Below are 21,600 nucleotides of genomic sequence, written 5' to 3'. Positions count from 1 at the left end.
AATATGACATTGTTACACAAACATTTCTTCTTTCTGAAAGACGAAAAAAAAGCATGACGATAAACAGTTCTTGAAGTTCTGGAGTGAAGAACGGTAACTACTGCAGTTGCCTTACCTGTTGTGAAGTTTAAGTCCATCTGATGCTTTTGGTTGTATAGAAGAATGCTTAAATGAGAAAATGAACAATGGTAGCAGAAAACTTAAATGGAGGTTACCAAGCGATAATTTAGATTTGAGGCTGCAAGACGTTCTGGGGCATTTGGTTGTGCCAAGAAGATGGGCAAGGCTGAAGCGGATAGATTTAACTGACTGTATGCGTCACCACCATAATCTAGGGTTCTAGAATGGATTTATTACACATAGAAAATAAATTTCCAAGAAAATCCAACAGCAAGAGAAAAAATGTCTAATAAGACAAAAATAGCAGAAAAACAAATCCCTGACCCACAGACCTTCAAATCTAAAAGCTGAATTTGAGAAAACATAGAAGTGCCTGAAGGTTAGAGGAACTGCATTTTATGGAACACAACAATGCCCTTGGAAATAGAAATTAGACGTGATAGATGTTTAACGGGATGAGCACAACATAAAAGTGTGTGTAAATGATACAATAGTGCAAGCAGAAATATTTTGATTTCAGGCAGGAGAAATGAACAGGCTTTTGGACATATTTTCATGTCCTGAATTCTGTTTGCAAATGAAAGTATTAATTTTGTATCTTGCGGTAGTTTATTGATACTTATCAGACACAGCCTCCAGGCTAGGCTGGCAGCCAGAACAGCCAAAGATAGAAAGTTCTCTAACCACTTCCTCAATATCCAACAATATCAAGGAATTTCCAGCTGGAAATGACATTCCAGCCATGTTATGATGATGGTACCCAGTCTAATTAGGGACAAAAAGAACACAGAAAACAAATTGGAAAGACTTTGGAAACTGGAATTTGGTGTGAGGAAATTAAATTAGGTATGGAAGGCAAGAAGAGCACCAGAAGGCAGAAATATCTACCCAGTGCACAAGGTGGGTGATTCAGGCAAAGATTTTTAAGAGAGAACAACAGGAGGGAAAGATAATGAAGCAGCAGCAGTTTGAGCAAATGGGAGCCATTGCCTGTTTCGGCATAAAGTCTGCAGTGACAGGGCTCAAATGATTTGGGGGTGAGGATACGACAGTAGATGTTGAAAGCAATCCTCAAGTGATGGACAAGATCTTCCTCTCATTTAGTTCAGTGAGAGTTTTCCAGATGATTTGCACAGTATGGCAGTTGTCAGCAGTTAGCAAGTTAGAAAAGAAAGATGAGAATAATGCAAAGCTTGTATGAGAAGATTGATTTGAAAGGTAAAATTCAAGCAGTGGGGAAGAAGGAGAAACAAAGGCGTGAGCCCATTTTTCTGCTGTGTGCACAATGCGAGACAATAGTTCATGCTAATATTCTTAATATACTTTTTGTATTATGGAAGTGGGTATTGTTTCTCACAACAGGCTATGACAACTGGAGAAATCCATAGAATCATGGCATTGTAAGAGGCTAAACACTTAACACCAGAGGGGACACAATTAGCATTCCCACGTTGAACAGGTATAATTGAAGGTGTGTTGTGCTATTGATTCAGGTCTGACTTGTGCCCGTGTTTACAATTGCACTAGTTTAGCAGCCATACTGTGTTTGTTCGAATACAGAATAACTAAGCCAACTATCAGTGGTTGTAAGTCCCTAACATAATTAATTATATAATAAATATGATTAAGGTTAATCCTCGGCAGCATTAAGATCCCTAGTCTCACAGGGCTCCATTAAGCCATCCAGCTCCTTTGTCGTTCAGACACTTCATCATCTGTCAGCATTCTCTAACCTTCCATGAAAATGACTTTAGTGAAAGTCACCAGGAAGGAGCCAAATTCAGTCTGTGTCAAGATGAAAGTAGGGAAGAACTATCCCTTCACAAACAGTACTCATTTTTCCCTTGTTTTTAAGAAAAAAATACTTACTGAGCAGGTGATAATAGCTGCTTAAGATAGATTTGCTTAGCTGGTTAGGATAACTTGGAAGGAAAGGTCGATCCCTTAGAACAGTAAGAAATTGGTATGTGGTATGCAATATTTAGATTTCACTTGGGAATCTGGTCAGTCAAGTATAATGTCCTTTGGAGGTGATGCTGCTCTGCCATGACAAACCACGGTGTTTCTGTGGATATAAGATTGACAGCTTCCAGGTTCTGTCAACACTTTCAAAAACAATGAATTCTGATTGTGGATTTAGTTAATAAAAATGTCAATTAAAAAAAATTACAAAATCACCTACCTTGCAAATCTCAATAATTTAGCATGTTCAAGCAGCTTGTCTCTTTTACCTCCCCTGCACTGAAGCTGTAATACCAAGTAATGTAATTATTTTGACAGGATCAGCCCATCAAAAGTACTGCCGTATGCCTTCTTTGCAAGAGCAAGCAGAATGGAAGACTGGACTAGAAATGAGAGCTCTCCAAGCACATTTGAGCCACGACATGAACTTCACCACATAGTAAGTAAATCTGGTTATTTTCTTTGTGGGTATCCCCCCAGTTGTTGCACAGAAGTAGTGGGCTGGAAGGGACCTGAGCGTTCTCAAGCTGTGACTGTAGGAGCTCAGTCGAGATCTTTCCTGTTCTGGAGCAAAGGTAGAAGTATCCTTTAGTGCTCAGATCTTCCCCTTCCCGAGAGCACAGCATCTTAGGAGCTGGATAACTACCCTCAGCTTCCCAGAAAGCATCAAGTTCTCAATTGTGGTTTTCTACGGGTTCACCTGCTGCTATGGGTGTGACAGGTTTGAAAAAGTCAAAACGGGGAAAGAGTTTGTGAGCCAAACATGTGTCTTTGTAATGCATCATTGGTATCAATTTCTGTTGAACCATCACCACAGCTAACCTTGCAGGAAAAACCTTACATTTTATTGTGTGTGCCCACTGCTGTTTTGTTGAGAAATCCTGATCTCTAGGGATGAGTTTTCAGACCTAATTTTGGATTAAAAGTTGTAGTTCAGTTTACTTCTCTCCGGTCCCAATATACTTCCCCTGAACAGTAACAATCACGATATATAAGTTGTTATGAATGGCCACCACGCCTGAAGAAAGAAGGTAAAACGTGGCGGGGTCAGAGGGGAGGAAATGGTCCTCCAAAAATGTTTATGCTTTACAGATGTTCCGTGATTACTTTCTTTAGTCATGACTTTTACAGCATGACACCTTGGAGGTGTCATAAAACAGTGATAAAACAGTGATATGTCATAAAACAGTGATAAAGTTTGATAAGCAATCCCTCTCATCTGCATATACTCTGTATTTACTGATCCTAATTTGCCTGCCACTCTGGAATGCTAACTGTTGAAAAGCTGTTGCTCAAGTCCAACGCGTTGAACTGAGTAGGCAATCTGTCATTTAATTCAGTTGTGCCAAGATTTCAATCCATGCTTATACTGGGAATCTTGATAGACCCTTAGATAAATATTATTGATTAGTCATTGCTATTTTTTACTGTTGATATGCAGAAGGTTGTGCAGCCTCGCAGTTGGCTTCTACACAGTCCACTGGAAAATATGTTTTATTGTGCTGCCCATATTGGCAACTAGGCACATCTTTATTGCAGACTCAGATTAAAGCTTCGTATTTTAAAAACAAACCACAACTGAAGCCAACTCCTTCCAACCTCAGATCAGTCGACTCTTCACCCTCGAGCCCCAAACCTGCTAAACTAGGGATACTGTTTTGATGCTGATTTCTGATTCAGTTGGATATGCTAACCAGGCCTTGGTTGTGTGAAGTGGTTGTCCCAGCTGTGGGATCATAATGATGTAGTCAGAGGAGTTGCATATGAAAATTTTTGTACGACTGAGTGATAAATTCCATGGCTCGGGGTATGGGACTGTATTGCGTATCCCTGGGGCAGGGCTTTGGAAGGTGTTAAGGGCATAAGGAGACCACACAGCTGCTCACAGTTCAGCTGCCACACCGTATAGTTGATGGGGTGATAAGTCCTCTGACAAAAGGTGGTATCAACTTCAGGAGCCCCCAGTAGTGTTTCATCTCACAGCTCGGGCTTCAGTTTGTCCAATAAAAAAGTTCACATCAGCACAGGCCTGCTTAGGTCACAGCTCTGACTGGGGACTCACAAACCACACAGAGCGCAAGGACCTCACGTATGTCAGGGATAACCTTATGCCCTGCTGTGTAAAACTCCATGCGTAACTTCGCAACCTGTTCTTCTGTAACTTCAAATCTGTTGGGACGACACTCTTGAAGTTTAGCACATGCTTGGGTTGTTTCCATGGGTTTGTGTGTAAGACTTTTCACACACCACCTTGAATTTCTAGTCCACAATAACAGAACAAGAGGTCTCCTTCCCATAGCTTTGCCCATCTGCCAAAGGAAATATTTGCTGTTCGGGGAAAGGGTGTATTACCGGTATAAAATGTGTTACCTGCTCCCCCCTCTACATTAAACATGTCCAAACAAACATATCCATGATTTGCACAGATTTAAGCCAGGAAGGAATTAAAGCTCCTGTTCTTGCCAAATGATTGAGTTGCTTGCAGACACAGATTCTTAAGGAAGTATAATGGAGAAAGTAAAGTACATTAGCAGAGTATTTGTGCTTTCATAGGAAATGAATATGGATGTAATTAAGAAAAGCTGATTTATGTGGAACTGTAAAACCAGGGACATAGAATGAAAAATTCCCTGTAAATATCAATTCAGTGTTTTGTGGTGGCCAAAACAAGGCAAGCCAAGTATTGCAATGGGATTAAGGAAGGAACTGAAACCTAAAATGTGACCGTATAAATCCCTAGTACATGAATATTTGAGACATTGTGTGGAGTTCAGGGCACCTGGTCCCTAAAGATAGAACTGTAATGTGCTACTGACATTTTGAGAATAGCAAGGTGTGGGGTGGCTTCTGTCTGAGGGACTTTAAAAGAAAAACAGGACTGAGTACGATGAGGGGATAAGGAGGATCTATAAAATAATACACAGGAAAAGGGAAATGGGAAACAATAGGGAACATCCGATGAATTTATTAGGTGATAGGTTTGAAATGAAAGGACTTCACAAAATACACGTGTAAATTGCTGAACTCCCTGCCACAGGATGCTGTAGAAGCTAGGACTATAAATTGATTCAAAAAGCAATTAAATCCTTAGAAAGCACCAGAAGCCATTAAAAGGTCCAGGCCCTCTCAATCTCTGGCTCCAGAAGACCCCGTACAGCCCGTTGGTGTAGTTGGGCAAAGATCACAGTAGCTGTTTCTTACATGCTTTCATTCTGCAGCTGTTGTTGAGCACTAAGAGACAGCACGGACCTTCTTGTACAACTGCCTTCTTAATTTATAGGCCATTCTTTCCCCACAATACATATTCTTTCAAAAAAATATTTTTTTTTTTACTAAGAATTTATATAGGTGGTTTATAACTTGTTTAAAAGAAGCTGAGAACAAATTCAGGTAACTCAAAGGATTTATATTAACAGAAACTCAAAACCACCAGAAGTAGCACTAAATGAAGGCTGTTTTACCCCATGTCTTGTTTAAAAGATACAAGCTTTATTAAAGAAGGCTTTGTATTAGAACTCTGGCCACTGGCTACAGTTTTACAATATTTATTCTCTGTGAACTTTCACAGCAGTGCATACAGGAGAAAAGGTCAGAGTTAAAGTGCAGTCTTGGAGCTTGTTTTTGTAAAGTTTTCCTACGTACAGAACACCCGTTCGAGTGCTGGTGAGGCTCGGACGCGCTCAAGCACAGGGAATACTTTAGAATCAGATGGCTTTAGTCACCTCAGGGGAGAAACTATTTGGAAAGAAAGTACAGAAGTCTGAGATGGCAGAAAAGCTGAAGGGAAAGGCTAGTTAGGTCAAGTCTGGGCAAAGATTCTGTGTGTTTGTTTTACTCAGCATTAGCACAATACGAATTTATGATTCTCTCCTCTGCAAGTGCATGGAGGGTCAAACACAGAAACAGAAGCTACTTCTGAAGTTGAGGCTTTTAAAACGTGCAGTAAGGGAACTTTAGAAAGTGCATTCAGTATTTAGTGAGGTACCTGTAGCCCACTCCCCTTTCTGAAGAAAGGGTCTTTGGCTAGGGAAAAAAAAAAGTTTTCATGATATATACAGTAAAATACGCATGCGTATCCATTGCCTGCTAACTCAAGGAAAGCTCGCAGAGCTGCTCTGCAGCCAGCAGTGACATTAACTTTGCTTCTGTCCACTGGATCCACGTTTTATTAGGTCCTTTCAGTAGCATTTTCTAAGAGTAGCTTGATGCAGGCAATTAAATCAGTTTCACTCTTGTGACCTTTTCTCGTCTCAGAATGTACTGCAGAATGCATCTTTCTGCTTGTGTACTGATGCCATAAAACACTTGCTTTAGTTTCTTTATGCCATTTTTCTTTATGATAACCTAAATTCTGTTGCCTTTACGCATAATGAGAAACATTATCTATTTATCTAAAAACCAAATATAGCCCAGTTATGCTTCAAACTTGCATGTACTGAAGCACAAAAAATACACTGCACATAATGATCCTAATTTATATTTAAAAGCAACTTACTTCAAATGCCATCTCATAAGTAGATGACTTTGCAATGAAGGGAATTTACCAGGTAGTTTTCATAAAAAAAAAAAAACACGCATGTATATTCTAATACCCAGCAGCTAGATCACAAATAACTAATATTACTTTAGTTACATGGAAGTTTGAGAAATATATGATCTTGCTGAGGCTCAATATGTATTCTAGGAAATGGTTTCTAGTTGTATGAAGATGCAAACAAACTTGTAAAAACTATATGGTAATTAAAAATTTTGTACCTATTTTAAACTTACAATGTTTATTTCATGGATGCTCCGAATGAAACATAAATAGATGAAACCTATTCACATGAGAGTTCAGTGGTCCTTCAGGCCCAGAGATTTCTGTATATATTATTAGATCAGATTAGCCTGCACCAAATTAAATTATAGAGAGATGAACATAATTTGCTGGGAAAGTACAGGCAAATGTCACAAAATGTACAGTTAAGTCACTGTAATCCAGTTACAGGTAGATTCAAAACCTACAGCTACCTTTTTTTATTATTTTAAAGCATTTATTATTTGAAAACATTTGTTGTGAGTACTCAGAAAAGAGGAAAAATAGCAGAATCTGTACAACTTCACTAGAAAACAAAGGAGTATCTTTAATTAAAACAATCCACTAGAAAATAAGTTTGGATTTTGAAGTTTTTTTGTCATTGAGTTGGATAATTTCTTAAAAATAAATAATAAATTCACATTTCAGATAGTTATGTACAGACTTTTTACATTTTTTTAATATTAACAACTGCATTTAGTGTATTAGAGGAATGCAAACAAATACAAGTGAAATAAGTACAATCATTAAAGTATTTGTTGTTTCTCCTCTCCCCCCATTTTCTGAGATGCATATATTAACAGAACTATCCTTCCTCCCCCCCAGAAAAAATGCAAGGATGTATTTTTCTCGTATACAAAGCCATTCTCAGAACAATTTCATCTTCCTGCTTGCTCCTTTAAAAAAAAAAAATCCTCCCTAAAAATGCATATTTGATTGCAAGTTCTTCAGCATTTCTGAGTTCTGACTAGGTCAAATAGTGAGACAGGAAAAAAAAAAACCAACAAAGCAGCCAACAGTATTACACTGTTTGTATTTTTTTCCCAATCAGGATCTGGAACAAGTATAGATATTACATTGCAAACTGTTACTTGATGTAAGAAAATAATCTCGGATATCTTCAGTGAGGTTCTCTATTCAATTGGGTTTTCTATCACCCTAAAGTTGTGCGATATGTTATCCTGTCTTAGATTCTAAAAATGTTTATTTTTTAAAGAAAATAGGAAAAAAGAATTATCTATTTCTGGACATGCACACGCAATACAAACTATCCCAAAGTGATTCTCTTTCTTATCCCAAGAATATTCTGTATTTCTGGCCTAGAGGCAAATTTAAAAAGAACAAACACTGTACTCATCCGTACCTTCCTCTTAAACTACACAAGTCATCAGTTCTGTAGAAACACCTTTATGTTTTATATCTGCTCTAACATAGATTACATCTGCATCGAGGAAAGAAAGGGAACTAACTAGTATATATTTAACATACTATCTGCAAAACACAGAACGAAGATAAAAAAAATTAATATTTTTTAAGGTACTTGCTCATCTTTATTTCAAATTTATCTTTAACTTCTGCTGAATAATGATTCATTTCTAAATGCATAATACAATTTAGCTTTGTGTTCTTTATTAGACTTTTTTTTTTTTTTTTTAAAAAGGCATAGGGTATTAGTCTTTACTTTGACTAGTTTAATGTGCAGTTCATTTATCACAGAGGATCTTCTGGTCACCAGGCAAATTACCAAGCTTCTGCTATTACATGCTAAAAGCCACACACAGGTCAGAAAATGTTTTTATCCTAAATAAATTTTTTTAGAAAGTCTCATGTTGTAGCAAACAAGGTCAAGAGTCCCTTTAAGAAGGAGACTATTTCATTGCCTCCCAGTTTAGATTCTCCATAGACACGGTCCACAAATGAAATAGGAACCTGTTGAAACAAGGAAAACTATTTTTAAGGTTCAAAACCTAAATAACCAGAAATTACGTTAAAAAAAAAGAGAGAGAGAGAGAGAGAAAGAAAGGCAAAACCCAGACATCAAACTACGGCACTTTTATATGGGGGAATTCAGAAAGCACCAGACTGGCTTCCTTCATCTCAGTTCTTCTTACCAATGACTTTAATGATGGCCCATAGCTGGGTAGCATGAAAATATTTGGTTTATCACCTTTAAAGATGATCCAAAGACGTTACTCAGTGGTTGGATGATACAGCAGTTAGAACAAACTCAAAAGCCTAAGTACGGTAAAAGTCCAGGGGCTCAAAGTGAACCTTCATCACTTTCCCTGTTAGCTAAATAAAGTAACTTTAAGAAAATGCCTCTGGAAAGCAACCATCTCCTGCCATCCTGAAACAGTATTCTGTTCAACCTCATCACTGACTAGAAGATGACATCTGAGTATGGCAGTTAGGGAGTATTTTTACAAGCAATACCTACCTTTGTCAGTCTTTGACCATTTTACAGGTTATTTACAGGATAAAAAATCATTTAAAAGTTATTTTGTTTCCCTTACTTAAGTGATCATACTGTCCAGATTAACTCACTACTCAAAGTGTGAGGAACGCACTCCTTTTCGGTAATTTGACCACGTACAATGACGTATGACAGATCATTTTGCCAATACTGTAACAGAATATTCAAAAATTTCCATATATGTTTGTGTGTGAAATCAAGATACTTCAGCTAAAATAAAGAATTGCATTTGCAAAAGTCATTAAAAACTGGCTTAGTGTTTGCTGGCAGTTTCAACCAGAAATCATCCGGCAAGTGGAACACAAAAATTACCACACCCTTGCAGCTGTGCCAGGACTGAGGATTTCTCAAAATTCTAAGCACATCAGTCCATGGTAGAAGAGAAAACAGGGAAAGAAGACAGTTAAGATATAAAACAAGGCATGAGGATAGACTTAATGATTTTGGGTTTCTTAGTAAGGCCCCTTTTGGTAATCCCAGTAAGCATCACGGCACCTGGGGACAGTTGATCTAAGGGGCAGGGCCAGAAATCACTGAGGACAGTCAGCTCAGGATGTCAGATGCGGTATTTTGTGACCAGTGATGGAAGAACCATTTATATCTAATCTACCAAGAAGTATCCAGTCTTCCCCTTCAGTATAGGGATTAACCACCTGTGTTGTTGCTGAACTTTGCCGTTCTTGCATGGGAAGCTCTGTTATTAGTCTTAAAGGAGGCATTTCCAGAAGGGCATGTTCCATGTGCCGTGGTACATTTCACTTACGGTACAGAAACGCAGCAAAAGGAAACAGGGGTGCGTGTAGCTTGTGTCAGTTATCTTACCACCCCTTTGTTTCTTTTAGACTAGCAGGTCTTAGAAATCTTCATTTTTAACTTTGCGTAAGAAATGTTTAACCCTCATGATTGTACACATTTTACAACTGCATGAAAAACTCCTATTCCTCCTGTGGTTACAAAAGCAGCATCTGCAAACCAGGAATTAGACATGCAAGCGTCAACTCTTCTGAAATGTCAGTATCATTATTTGGATAATTATAAACTGTCTAGGAATCGTAACTATTGGTCAGGAAATATTGTATCAATGGACTTAATGGAAAATTATCCTGCCCCGGGAAGTTACAATATAGAGATGATAGAACAGTGTAAAAACAAACAAACAAAAACCCCCAAAGTAATAAAATAATCTTATATGCAGGTCTACGTTAGCAATCTGAACACTGTCAAGTTTGTTACAGATATCACAAAGGATATCTTAAAAGATATCTTTAAAGCAGTGCTGAAGCAGAAAAATGAAGCAGCTCTTCAGATGTTAGAACTCTTCCCACACAGGAGAAACCAAAGGAGGAAGGAAGATTGGGAATGTTACATATGAATTGTGGAGGACAGCATAACTGACCTGTGACAGAGCCCATGTCACAAACCTGACTGGTACAGCAATCTGTACCTACATTTAAATGAAAGCATAATATACTTATCAGGACTTTTACTATACCTCTCCAATAGTATATCCTAGCTGTCTGGCCCGAACAATCATTTCCATCTGGAAGACATATCCTTTAGAAACACATTTTTCCATTAGTTTCTGTAAGACTTCTTTTCTGTATAACCTGTAAATGATTACAGAGAAAATGAAACCTGAAACAGTTGAACTTCAGAAATCAACATACCGCGTGTAGGAATCTTAACTGTAATCACTCATTCATATCATCACTGTTTTAAAAAATCATTAACAAAGTGATAGGAGCAACAGTTCTTGCAATCTGGTCTGCTATTTCTTACACCCTTTTCAAACAGACGTCATAGTCCTCTGTAAAGGTCTGTTCTTACTCCAGTTCCTTGTTTATCAGTTTCTTAATTTCAAATAGACTTTATGACATGAATACCAGGCCCATACCTGAAACTCCCTGTTAAGTCTGATGCACCCGGCCTCAGCAAAACCTGAGTTATAAAATTGGCTCCACGACTGCGGAAGAAAACACAAATGTCAAAATTACCCAGTACATAATTCCGAAAGATCATGCAGAGTTTCTAGAAAATAAGTAAATATCAAAAAAGAAACTTTTAATTGCTTAGGAGGAAACAATTGTATTCCTAATATATTTTCACTGTTAGATTTGATTAATAAATGTTTGTCTTAAGTCAAATCCCATCATTTTGTTTTTCAAATGCAAATGATTAACAGATTATTGAACTTTATGAAGGAAAAAATAATTTTTAGAAGTTAGTTTTACAGTCTGTTTATAGTAGAATTGTCAGTACAACCACACACTGCGTTACAGTACAGAAGAAATAAATTTGACAACAGACAAAATTACATTTTTCCTCTAACGTTCACTAAGAGAGAAGAATAAAATTGCTTCCTGGACGAATGTTAGACTTGGATTTAGAAAAGCACGATTCACTTTTGGTTTGCTCTGGTTTCATAGTATAATAAGGAAAAGCTCCACAGATGAAAAATGTTGCAAGACTGAAAAGTCATTCATGACTATGTTGCTCAGGGCTATATTACATACAGATGAGATGTCCAACTCCTTCACATTGTAGTGTTTGATACAAAAGGACTTCTCTGTAACACCCATTACTCTCTTCTTTCTTTGTTTTCTTTTTTTCTTCTTCCCTTCAGGGATGGGTGGGAGGAATGTGTACAGTGTATTTACATTCACAGAAAACTAAGCACTTACTCTAGCCGTTAAAAAAAGGGAGAAATCCAAATCCTTGTGATACCTAATCTGTGATACCTGTGTCTCCTAATCAGACTTAACACTTCACCTCCAAATTCTTTACAGTAAAAAAAAAAAAAAAAAAGAACAACAGCGTTAAGTTATGCCTAATCTCTTAAAACATGTAGAAGAGAAAAGATGTTATGCAGAAGAAATTTGTTGATTATCTGATGAAAATCTGTGAGCCCCTATAAACGTGAGATGCCAGCCTCCATGTGCTTATATGACCTCGATACAGTTTTCTTCTTCTTTGGGGGTGAAACTTTTCCTTGGTGCTGACTGTAACCCTTTTTCAGTAAGGTCTAAGTAATGATTTATTGACATCGATCATGCCAGATAATTCTTAACTTCTGGCAAATCAGAGTGTCAACAGAGGGGTTTAGCAAGTCATTTACTGTTGAGGGAAAGGACCACTGCAGCTCTTAAAGCTAACTAAACATGCCTTTCAAACTTGAGAAAAGCGTCAGTCTCAGCTCATTCTTTGGATGACAAACCTGAAAAAGTGTCCCAAATCGACATTTTTACACTGTATCAACCAATTTCTCAAATGGAGACGGATCAATAAGTTCTTTGTTATTTTTAATTGAAGAACCTACAGATTGTGCATCCTCCTATTATTTAACATAATTTTGCAGTACCCAGTACAATTGACTAAAGACTCAGTTCAGTTCACACCGATTTACTGGAGTTCTGTACTTGGCATTTTTAATTTCTAAACAACAAATTTATGTGTAAGTATCTAAAAAATACTAACCTGATTAACTTTCTTTTCAAATCCCAGCCATGTACTCCTCCATTTCCTTTATATCTTGTACCAGACACAATATCAAAATTGCCTTCTTTCTGCTTTCTATAAGCAATTGATTTCATCAGAACAAAACAGGAACAATATTTGTATAAAGTCAGTATAAATTTCAAAATAAGAATGATCACTCAATACAAATTCTATACTTTACAAACCTTTAAACAAATAAGTACAGAAGACAGGAAAACAATAGTAAGGGTGGTTATGGTACATTATGCATTTAAAAATGCTTAATTGATCTCTTATAAAGAACAATCTCAGAGTAGCTTATTTTCAAAGCAAGTCTCTCTAGTATAAAAACAAAGGTAAGACCAAATGCTGATTTAGACATTTAAATTACACAAACATAAGTAAGGGGAAAAAGAAAGAGGTCTGGAACTATCCATACCATGCCTAACTGATGCAGAACCTTATCTAAAAGTTGTAGGCCTCTGGTACTACCTAGTAAGAAAGTTGAAAATTATTGAACTACCCTTAGCCACCATCATAATGCCTGTTTACTGCTTCTCACAAATTGAAATCTTACAGAGAGAGGAAGATAAGAGGTAGGCGGACAGGAGAGAAGTACTTCACAATTAACTGAGGACTGGGTCCTCCAATCAGTATCCCTACACACACACGAGATCATTAGAAAAATAAAAAATAAAAAAGATTATCTTCTAACCCTAATGATCTCCTCGTGCATGTGTGTGTGTGTATATATATATATATATATACACACAGCTTTTCAAAGCTGAACAACCATTACAAGAACGAGAAGTACTTAGCCACACATGTTCTCTGTTAGTTTAAACTCGGGGATCTTTGCTCCAGTTCGAAGCTAATTATTTTTTCTGTTCTATTTTGGAACAAATCTAACTAGGTCCAATCACTTTTATTTGAATTCTTGCCTTTACAGTTTTCTCCCTAGTTAGACAGCTATACAATAATCTAAAGCTTTCCAGTTTTACTACAAAACAATAAATGTTTAGAAGTCATTCACTTACACAAGAACTAGCACCTACCTGATAAACTCTGGAATAAATTTTGGCTGAAATAGAAAGAAAACAGATGAGACGAGATAAAAGAAAGGGGGATTAATGAATATTTAATTACAACAGATTAAAAACAGTACATAAAATACAACTTACATGGTGAGAGAGGTCAGCATCCATAATAACAATAAAATCCCCAGTGGCGTACTTCATCCCATGAATGTATGCAGTGCCTGATGAAAACAACATAGAAGTAATTTCCCTCAGTATTTTAACATATGCAATCTTCTAGCCAGTCTTCACTTATTTTCTAAACTCTTTAAGTTCTACCAGAAAAGGATTAACTAAATACTCCTAAAATTTATTTTAAAATGATAAATCAGAGGTCAAACACTAAAACCGCTTCCCCTTTTCCTATAATTTCAGTACTAGATTTTAGAAATATAAGTCTTGTCAAACCCTACTGCACTACAAATGCATAGAGAAATGACTTGATAAGTGGGTCACTATTTCAAATAGCATTCAGAAGCACCACAGGCACTTAAGAGCTATAAAAAACTGGGAATGGGATACAACGAAATAATCACAGGGTTAAAAAAAAAACAACTGTTCTATACTCAGGATTTCCTATTAGTAGCATATACATTTTGATTTATTCTCCTTGACACCATGAATTATATTCCTGAAAAGATTTTTTTCCTTCCTTATAGATTTTGTGTTTTATTCATCCTGAATGAACTGATGTAGCTCTTTGATACAAGCAAGTTTTGCTATTAGAGCTTTCCTCAATAATGGCAATTTCTGATCTGAGTCAGATCATTCAAAGATAGCACTGCTTCCGAGAACAGTACAGCAGCATAACAGAGATTAAAACCTCTTCATTAATCCACATTATTCTCTTAACTTCATAAGGAATAGATAAAACTGAAAACAAAACACTCTTAACTGATGTCCTTAGCAGGCAGTGTCACATGAAATTAAACTCCTGGTTAATGAACAACCTGTCTTTCCTTTCTTTCCCATGTCATTTCCAAAGTTACACAGTAGAAGTGTTACAGGTTTGCGTATTGTGTAGGATTGTTTAACATGGTACTTGAAAAAATTTAAATCAATCAGCTTATGCTATAATACCAGTCAAATTAGGACAAAGGCTCAAAAACCAGAAAACAGAAAAAATAAGATGTGTACACTTCTTAAAGTTTCTTAGATAAATGAGAGATGTAGAAAGAAGTATGAAGGTGAATTTAGACAATTCAGTTTTCAGAAAAGGAGAACTTTGGTTTTGTCAGTGGAATGGAGAAAGTTGTTAGCTGCAGTACTCGGTACGTAAGACACCTGAAACGTTTTACCAAATGGTTGCCAAGATGTATAGAAAGACAGATACTGATTTCCAATAAACCAAAAATGTACTGCATTTTATCATTTTTTCCATTCCTATTATAAAAGAGGAGAGAGAAAAGAATCCGCGACGTGAATCTTAACAAAATGAAACATCTCCACTTTATTTTAGGACGGCTTCGATACTGCCAATTTTAATGTCATTTACGACCTCCTAAGGGTGCTTTTTCGGAAGCAAAGAAAGACAGGCTTGACTTAGACTTTCTGTGAAATAGAAAATCAGATCTACAAAATTGCAGTCTTGCGTCATTCCATGAAAACTTTAATGATTTAGCTCAATGGCACAAGACTGGCTCCCAAATTACCGAGGGCTTCTGGAACACAATGAGTAACTTTTGTAATGCACTTCAAAGGCTTCAGTTCGTGTGTGAGTTAACAGGTGAGGCAATACTTAGTAGTTTGAATGTTAGACATCTGTCAGATACGCATTTTTTAAAATTTATAGTCATAATTAAACCTAATTGAACAGTTACACTGAAATGAGCTGACAGTGAAGAGTTCTGACAGAGGAGTGTCCCAGGCTTGGAGACTGCATAAGTTATGGCCCACTTTTTGAACCATCCTGTACACGGGTAGATGCCACAGAAAGCACCACTGTCTCCTCTGAATCAGTAGGGTCCATACAGAAACGGCAGCCACTCTTGTAAAAGGTACTTCTTGTCTCAATCCGTGTCCCTTATTCTGTAATCAGCAAATGCTGTGTGGGAAGAGAAGAGGCGCACGCTAACAGGAAAGCATAGTTGTACAGAACAGCAGTCACCGCAGGCTTCAGGTCTGAGGTTGTGGTTAACTTGCTATAAATAAATACACTGTGATTTTTACGTGCATGCTTTTTAACTTCGTTCACTTATACAAGCTTGTTGAAAACATATTTCTAGACTTGGGCTTTACTTTGATTCTTCTGGAACTTTATATGCTAGAATCAAACACAATATAACTTTTTTTTTTAATTTAAACTACAAACCAGACTTAATAAGGACTTACCAAGGCCCAACTTCTTTTCTCTGGGTCTTAAAAGCTGCAGGATACATTAAAATACGTATAAATTAATTGAGGAACAGTTCTAAATTACTTTTAGTGACAACTTAAAATTCCGTATTTTCAGTATAAGAACACCTTAAAAGCTCCTTTTCACTTTTAGAAACGTTAATACACAAAAATAAATTAATCTGACAAAATGTAAGAGAAACAAACCATTATTTTAAACAGGTATTTGATCAGGTCACATTTAAAAACAAACTCCTTATAAGCTTTACTTGTATTTTTGCAGTAAAAAAAAAATAAAAAATTAAAAGTACCATCTCTGTAATTAAAGGATTTCTTCAAATTCCACTATCAAATGCATATGTATGAATTTAAACAAAGGCCTCCCCAGTACCATTAATTTAGGGAATGGAAAACACTAACAGTGAATATTTTAGCACGTTCCCCAGCATGATTTAATATACTTTTAGTACTGAATATAAATTTCAAGATTTTCATGTGCATACAAGGTATAACCCATGGATACTGACTTTTAGATCTTGGCTAATTTTGTTACCTTATCTGAGAGGTTATAAGTAATGTGAGTCAGAGACAAGGGAATTGAGGAACTAGTAATCATTAGTCCTTCTAATAATTCATTATTTTGAATTTTGCTCCCCCCCCCATCTTTTTCTTTAATAGTCAAAGTTGAGTAATAGTTCTTTAATAGTAAAAGTTTAGAAAAAAAAAATCACTTCAATGCCTTGTTTACTCCCTAGAATGCATTGTCCTCTCCAGCTATCTACATACCACATTCAGTAAACGTAACTTAGTAAACAAGAAGCCCCGTGAAATTATTTGGATGGAACCCCCTGAGGACAAATCAGAACACTGAATTTGCTTGGGGAAAAAAACAAACAAACAAAAACCCAACAACAAATACTTTTAAAAGCTTTACACTCACACAGTAATAGATTGGAAAAGAGTCTGACACTGCTTACAGCACAAGACTCTGTCAAACTCAAAGTTGAGTTTTTACACTCTTCTGTGATAAAGCTTTTATCCCCCCAAAAAACTGGCTTTAATGATGCACAAAGTATAAGTAAACGACAATATCTTGTTATATATAATTGATGGCTCTATATTAATATAATGGAAAGAAAACAACCAAACATTACTCTTGTTATTGAGAAATGCAACCAGACATTAAAAATAAATCCCACAACCAACTAGCTTCCCATTTTTTAATTTTCCAATTCCTGCAGCCACAGAAAGCGAAACACAGCTGTATCCAAACCTCACCTTTCCCTCAGGCGTGCACAAAGTACCAACCAAACACCGTTCATTATTCAGTAGCACACGAAGTACTGAGAACTTCTGTAAGCGTTAATTTATGATTGTGCGTATGAGTTCATAATGCTGGTAAGCAGCTGCAGGACTGTTGCAGTTTTACGTTTGCTAAAGTGGAATGCAAAGCTTAAGTAACTTGTTTTTAAAACAAGTAACTTTATATCCTTGTTTAAGGAGGTAAGGAAAGTCAGCGCAGGATCCAGGGACTCTAATTCGAGTTCTTTAAAAGCGTCAAGTGCTTTCCAATACAAAAAAGAAAAACCAAACAAAGCACGCAACTCACTATTTTATCTGACCCATATATCTTTTCCAGCTGTTTAGCAACTTCCTGCGTCCCGTCCGGGCTTCCATCATCAATGATGATAATTTCAAAGTTGTCTCCACTGAAACGAGAATTATTTTTAGGCGAACAAGCGGAAAGTCCGGTTTCGCTGCCTCCCCCGCCCTGTAAGGCGCGACACCAGAGTGGAGCAGGGGGCGATTTCCCAACGGAGGCTCCCGCGGCGGTTCTTACTGGGACCAGGAGCCTGCGCTCACTGGGGTGATTCAGCGTCGCGCCTCAAGCCGAGGTGCCTCGCGCCACAGCACTCGGCAGCAATAAAAACACCCTGCGGCACCCGGCACCCCCCGTACCTCTCCTGGAAGGTGCGCACGAGCAGCCAGACGACGAGCGGCAGGTTGTGGCGCTCCTCGTATGTGGGCAGCAGCACCGACACCTTCCCGGCCCCCGCCGCCATGTCGCGGCGCTGCCCGCAGCCGGCCCGCCCGGCCGATCGGCGGCGGCCGGAAGCGACCGGCCGGAAGCGGAAGCGGGCCCGGGCCGCCATTTTGTCCAGCATGGCGGGCGGAGAGGAGGCCGTGCGGCTGGGCGCCGAGATCGAGCGGCGGGAGCGGGAGCTGCGGGGCCTGCGGGAGCGGCTGGCCGACGTCCTGGCACGGGAGAGCGGTGGGGATGCTGAGGAGGGGTCCGCCGGTGTTACCGCCGCCGCTTTCCCCGCCGAGCTCCCTCCCCTGCCCGGCCAGGCCTCGCTGAGCGCCGCCGCCATCCTGCGGTACAGCCGGCAGCTGGTGCTGCCCGAGCTGGGCGTGCGGGGGCAGCTGCGCCTCGCCCGCTGCTCCGTGCTCGTGGTGGGCTGCGGAGGGCTGGGCTGTCCCCTCGCGCAGTACCTGGCTGCGGCCGGCATCGGCCGCTTGGGGCTGGTGGACCACGACGTGGTGGAGACCAGCAACCTGCACCGGCAGGTGCTGCACGGGGAGGCCCGCCGGGGGCTCCCCAAGGCCGTGTCTGCCGCGGCGGCCCTGCGGCTGCTCAATTCCACGGTACATTACGTGCCTTACTGCGGCGCCCTCAGCCCGAGCACCGCCCTGGAGCTGGTGCGGCAGTACGACGTGGTGGCGGACTGCTCCGACAATGTCCCCACCAGGTACCTGGTGAACGACGCCTGTGTCCTGGCTGGGAAGCCCCTGGTGTCCGGCAGTGCCCTCCGGCTGGAGGGGCAGCTAGTGGTGTACAACTACCAAGGGGGACCCTGCTACCGGTGTCTCTTCCCCAAGCCCCCCCCGCCAGAGACAGTGACAAACTGTGCGGATGGAGGGGTGCTGGGTGTTGTGCCAGGCATCATGGGGTGCATTCAGGCCTTGGAAGTGTTGAAGATAGCCTCGGGAATGGGTTCCTCCTTCAATCAGTTCATGCTGATGTTTGATGCTCGGGAAGGGAAATTTCGCAACATCAAGTTAAGACCAAAGAAAGCAGACTGTGCCGTTTGTGGGGACAACCCGTCTGTCACTCGCCTTCAGGATTATGAGGCGTTTTGTGGTTCTTCTGCAACAGACAAATGTAGGACTTTACATCTGCTGTCCAGTAAAGACAGGATATCTGTAGAGGAGTACAAAAAACTGTTGGATGAGCACGTTCCTCATGTATTGTTAGATGTTCGTCCCCAGGTTGAAGTGGATATCTGTCGCCTGGCACATGCTGTCCACATTCCTTTGAGTAAATTAGAGGAAAAAAGTGAAGAATATTTGGAATACTTAGAAAAACGAATTTGTGAAGAAAAGCAGAGAACTAATGGCCAGACATCTTTTCCTGTATATGTTGTTTGCAAATTAGGAAATGACTCCCAGAAGGCAGTAAGAATTATTCAGGAGTTACCTGTCAAAGAATATGGTCCTGTATTAGCTAAGGATATTAAAGGGGGGCTCATGGCTTGGGCCAGTAAAATTGACCCAACATTTCCTCAGTACTAGAAATCTAAATGGCAAAAAAAAAAAAAAAGGATATTCACAGTAAATGCAGGGGGTTTAAATGTCTCTGTGTAGTGTCTATATCATGTAGAGATATAACATGGTATTTCTGTCTTCCATGTCTACTATTTTTTTAAATATATATTTGTTGGTGTCTGTTTTTATATAAAAATATGAAATACGTGGAAATAAATAATTTTCACTATTAAAAAACAACCAAGAAATTTTGGAATGACTGCTTAATTGTGCAAGTGATAATTGAGAATTACTTCTAATTATTACAGCCTTGAGAATGACCTAGCACAAGAGTCTAGCGTTGAAAGTTTTTACTCATTCTCCTAACTGGCCAACATAAATTGAAGTAATATATATAGTGGGTTTAAAAAAAAAACAACAAAAAACACAACACAACAATAACTGTTAATCTCTAGCTGATCAGTAGCACTATTAAACCCATCATAGGGAATTGCCAAGGAAAAGTCCACGCTGACAAGACTTTCAGTCCACATCTTTCAGCTTCTTTCAGCAGCACTGTGTATTTAGGAAAGAGAAGTGCTCACTGCGAGTAACGGTCAGGGTAGAATTACTGCCAAAGTGACAGAGAAAACCAGACTAAAATCTGTTGTCAAATTTTCTTTAGAGCCAAAGGCAGACCTGAGATTCTGGTATTTCTACAGGGGGCTCTTAAGCTTTGGTGACTCCTCACTAGCTTAGGTAGGAAAGCCAAAGCCGAAGGGTTTTTCAAGATGTGCTTGAATGTGACCACCAAGTGTAGTTTATGTGTAGTTCCTGTATAATCGACCACTTCATTCCTTTCATACCATGATCTTTACAGGCCTAGTTTCTCTGGATTTTGGTAATTTTGATAATAGTGCCCACAGTCTTAAGAAATTGAGTACGTGATGTATTTGAGTAAAATCAGTTTTTGTGTAATTGGAATATTAAATACCATGAAGGTTAGTCTGTGACTAGGGAGTTTCAGGTGTATTTGAGGTATTTATATACCTGTCAAGAACTTCAAAAGCCAGCCATCCTCATCTGTGGGCTGGCAACAAGTGTTTGCTTCAGCTTGTACAGCAAAAGTGAAGTTATGCCATAGTAATTATCTTAGTAATAAAGATGTGGGTTTCCTTAAATTTCTAAGGAGGAAAACAGCACTCGTCATGACTAATCTTTGCATTATACAAGAGCGAAAAAAAATACTACTGATAATTTAGTTATACCTTCTTTTATTTTAAAGTGGCTTACTACAATTTGGCACAGGAATTGAACAGGAAACAACTTCCTGTTGGATATTTAGGATAATGAAAAGTGGTTGCAGCGTTTGTTCAGAATTGCTGCCTTTGAATCCCCATGTAGGTCTGTGAGAGAGCTTTATGGTTCAGGCACAGACTTAAGTATCTAAACTTGCTTTGTCCTGGGACATGGTTGTTATTTCAAAGCAGAGTAAATCAAGCTGGTCTAGCTTTCAGGGAAGTCTAAAAAGTATTTCGTACAAAGCATTGATGTGTCTTGATAAGCTAAAAGCCTTATTTTGGTGGCAGGAGCCTCTCGTCTCAAAACTCCAACAAATTCAGTACTGATCTAAAACTGAAGTGTATAAATAAAAATAAAACTAATAATATTGTTAGACAAATCTTTAAGGGACTACGTCCAAAACAAGTTCTCAGAGTTCATGTACTGGAATTTTAGGTGTGTGAACACCTAGCATATTCTTACACTATTTGCAAGCATAATTTTGAGTTAAAATTTAACTGTTCAAAACAAAACTATGCACTTGGTGCTTGTAATACTGCAAGCACAAGTTTACCTTTTTCTCTTTTTCAATATGAAAGTCCTAAGCTGTCATTTGTAAAAACTATATCAAAAAATTTTTGAGGGTGTTTGCTAGGTGGCACTGCAAGTTAATAAACCGAATCATTCCCTAGTCTGTAAAGATGCAATTCAACCTTAGTAAGAGCTGAGGTGCATTTGTAGCAATACAAAGTTATACATTTCTTTTGAAAAAAGACCAA

At 38.7% G+C, this 21,600-nt stretch overlaps 1 protein-coding gene and 1 long non-coding RNA gene across 2 annotated transcripts in view; one reads left to right on the top strand and one right to left on the bottom strand.

The window, feature by feature from the left end:
• Positions 1-21,600, top strand: part of LOC118248794 (uncharacterized) — a 44,686-nt gene that overhangs the window by 2,400 nt on the left and 20,686 nt on the right. Inside the window, exon 2 of the long non-coding RNA XR_004778865.2 lies at positions 2,401-2,521. This is a non-coding gene — a long non-coding RNA (uncharacterized LOC118248794). The remainder of the gene's footprint in view (positions 1-2,400; positions 2,522-21,600) is intronic.
• DPM1 (dolichyl-phosphate mannosyltransferase subunit 1, catalytic) lies at positions 7,675-19,787 on the bottom strand. The gene is made up of 9 exons (XM_035548071.2): positions 17,975-19,787; positions 17,625-17,724; positions 16,013-16,046; positions 13,787-13,863; positions 13,661-13,686; positions 12,606-12,701; positions 11,026-11,094; positions 10,624-10,738; positions 7,675-8,587 (listed from the first exon to the last, which is right to left on the bottom strand). The coding sequence occupies exons 1-9, from the start codon at positions 18,523-18,525 to the stop codon at positions 8,483-8,485; spliced, it is 1,173 nt and encodes a 390-aa protein (XP_035403964.2). The 5' UTR covers positions 18,526-19,787; the 3' UTR covers positions 7,675-8,482.

This window comes from Cygnus atratus, chromosome 16 (assembly GCF_013377495.2).
Source record: "Cygnus atratus isolate AKBS03 ecotype Queensland, Australia chromosome 16, CAtr_DNAZoo_HiC_assembly, whole genome shotgun sequence".
Taxonomy (NCBI): Eukaryota; Metazoa; Chordata; class Aves; order Anseriformes; family Anatidae; genus Cygnus; species Cygnus atratus.
This window is presented reverse-complemented; position numbering and strand designations above follow the sequence as displayed.

Bases quoted from the DNA above. Each gene is read 5' to 3' on its own strand.
- DPM1 (XM_035548071.2), bottom strand. From the start codon at position 18,525: ATGCCGGCCGCAGCCAGGTACTGCGCGAGGGGACAGCCCAGCCCTCCG. The intron at 17,725-17,974 runs GTACGGGGGGTG...TTCTCGTTTCAG, and splicing joins GTGCGCACCTTCCAGGAGAG to TGGAGACAACTTTGAAATTA. The intron at 13,687-13,786 runs GTAAGTTGTATT...TTTCTATTTCAG, and splicing joins ATGCTGACCTCTCTCACCAT to CCAAAATTTATTCCAGAGTT.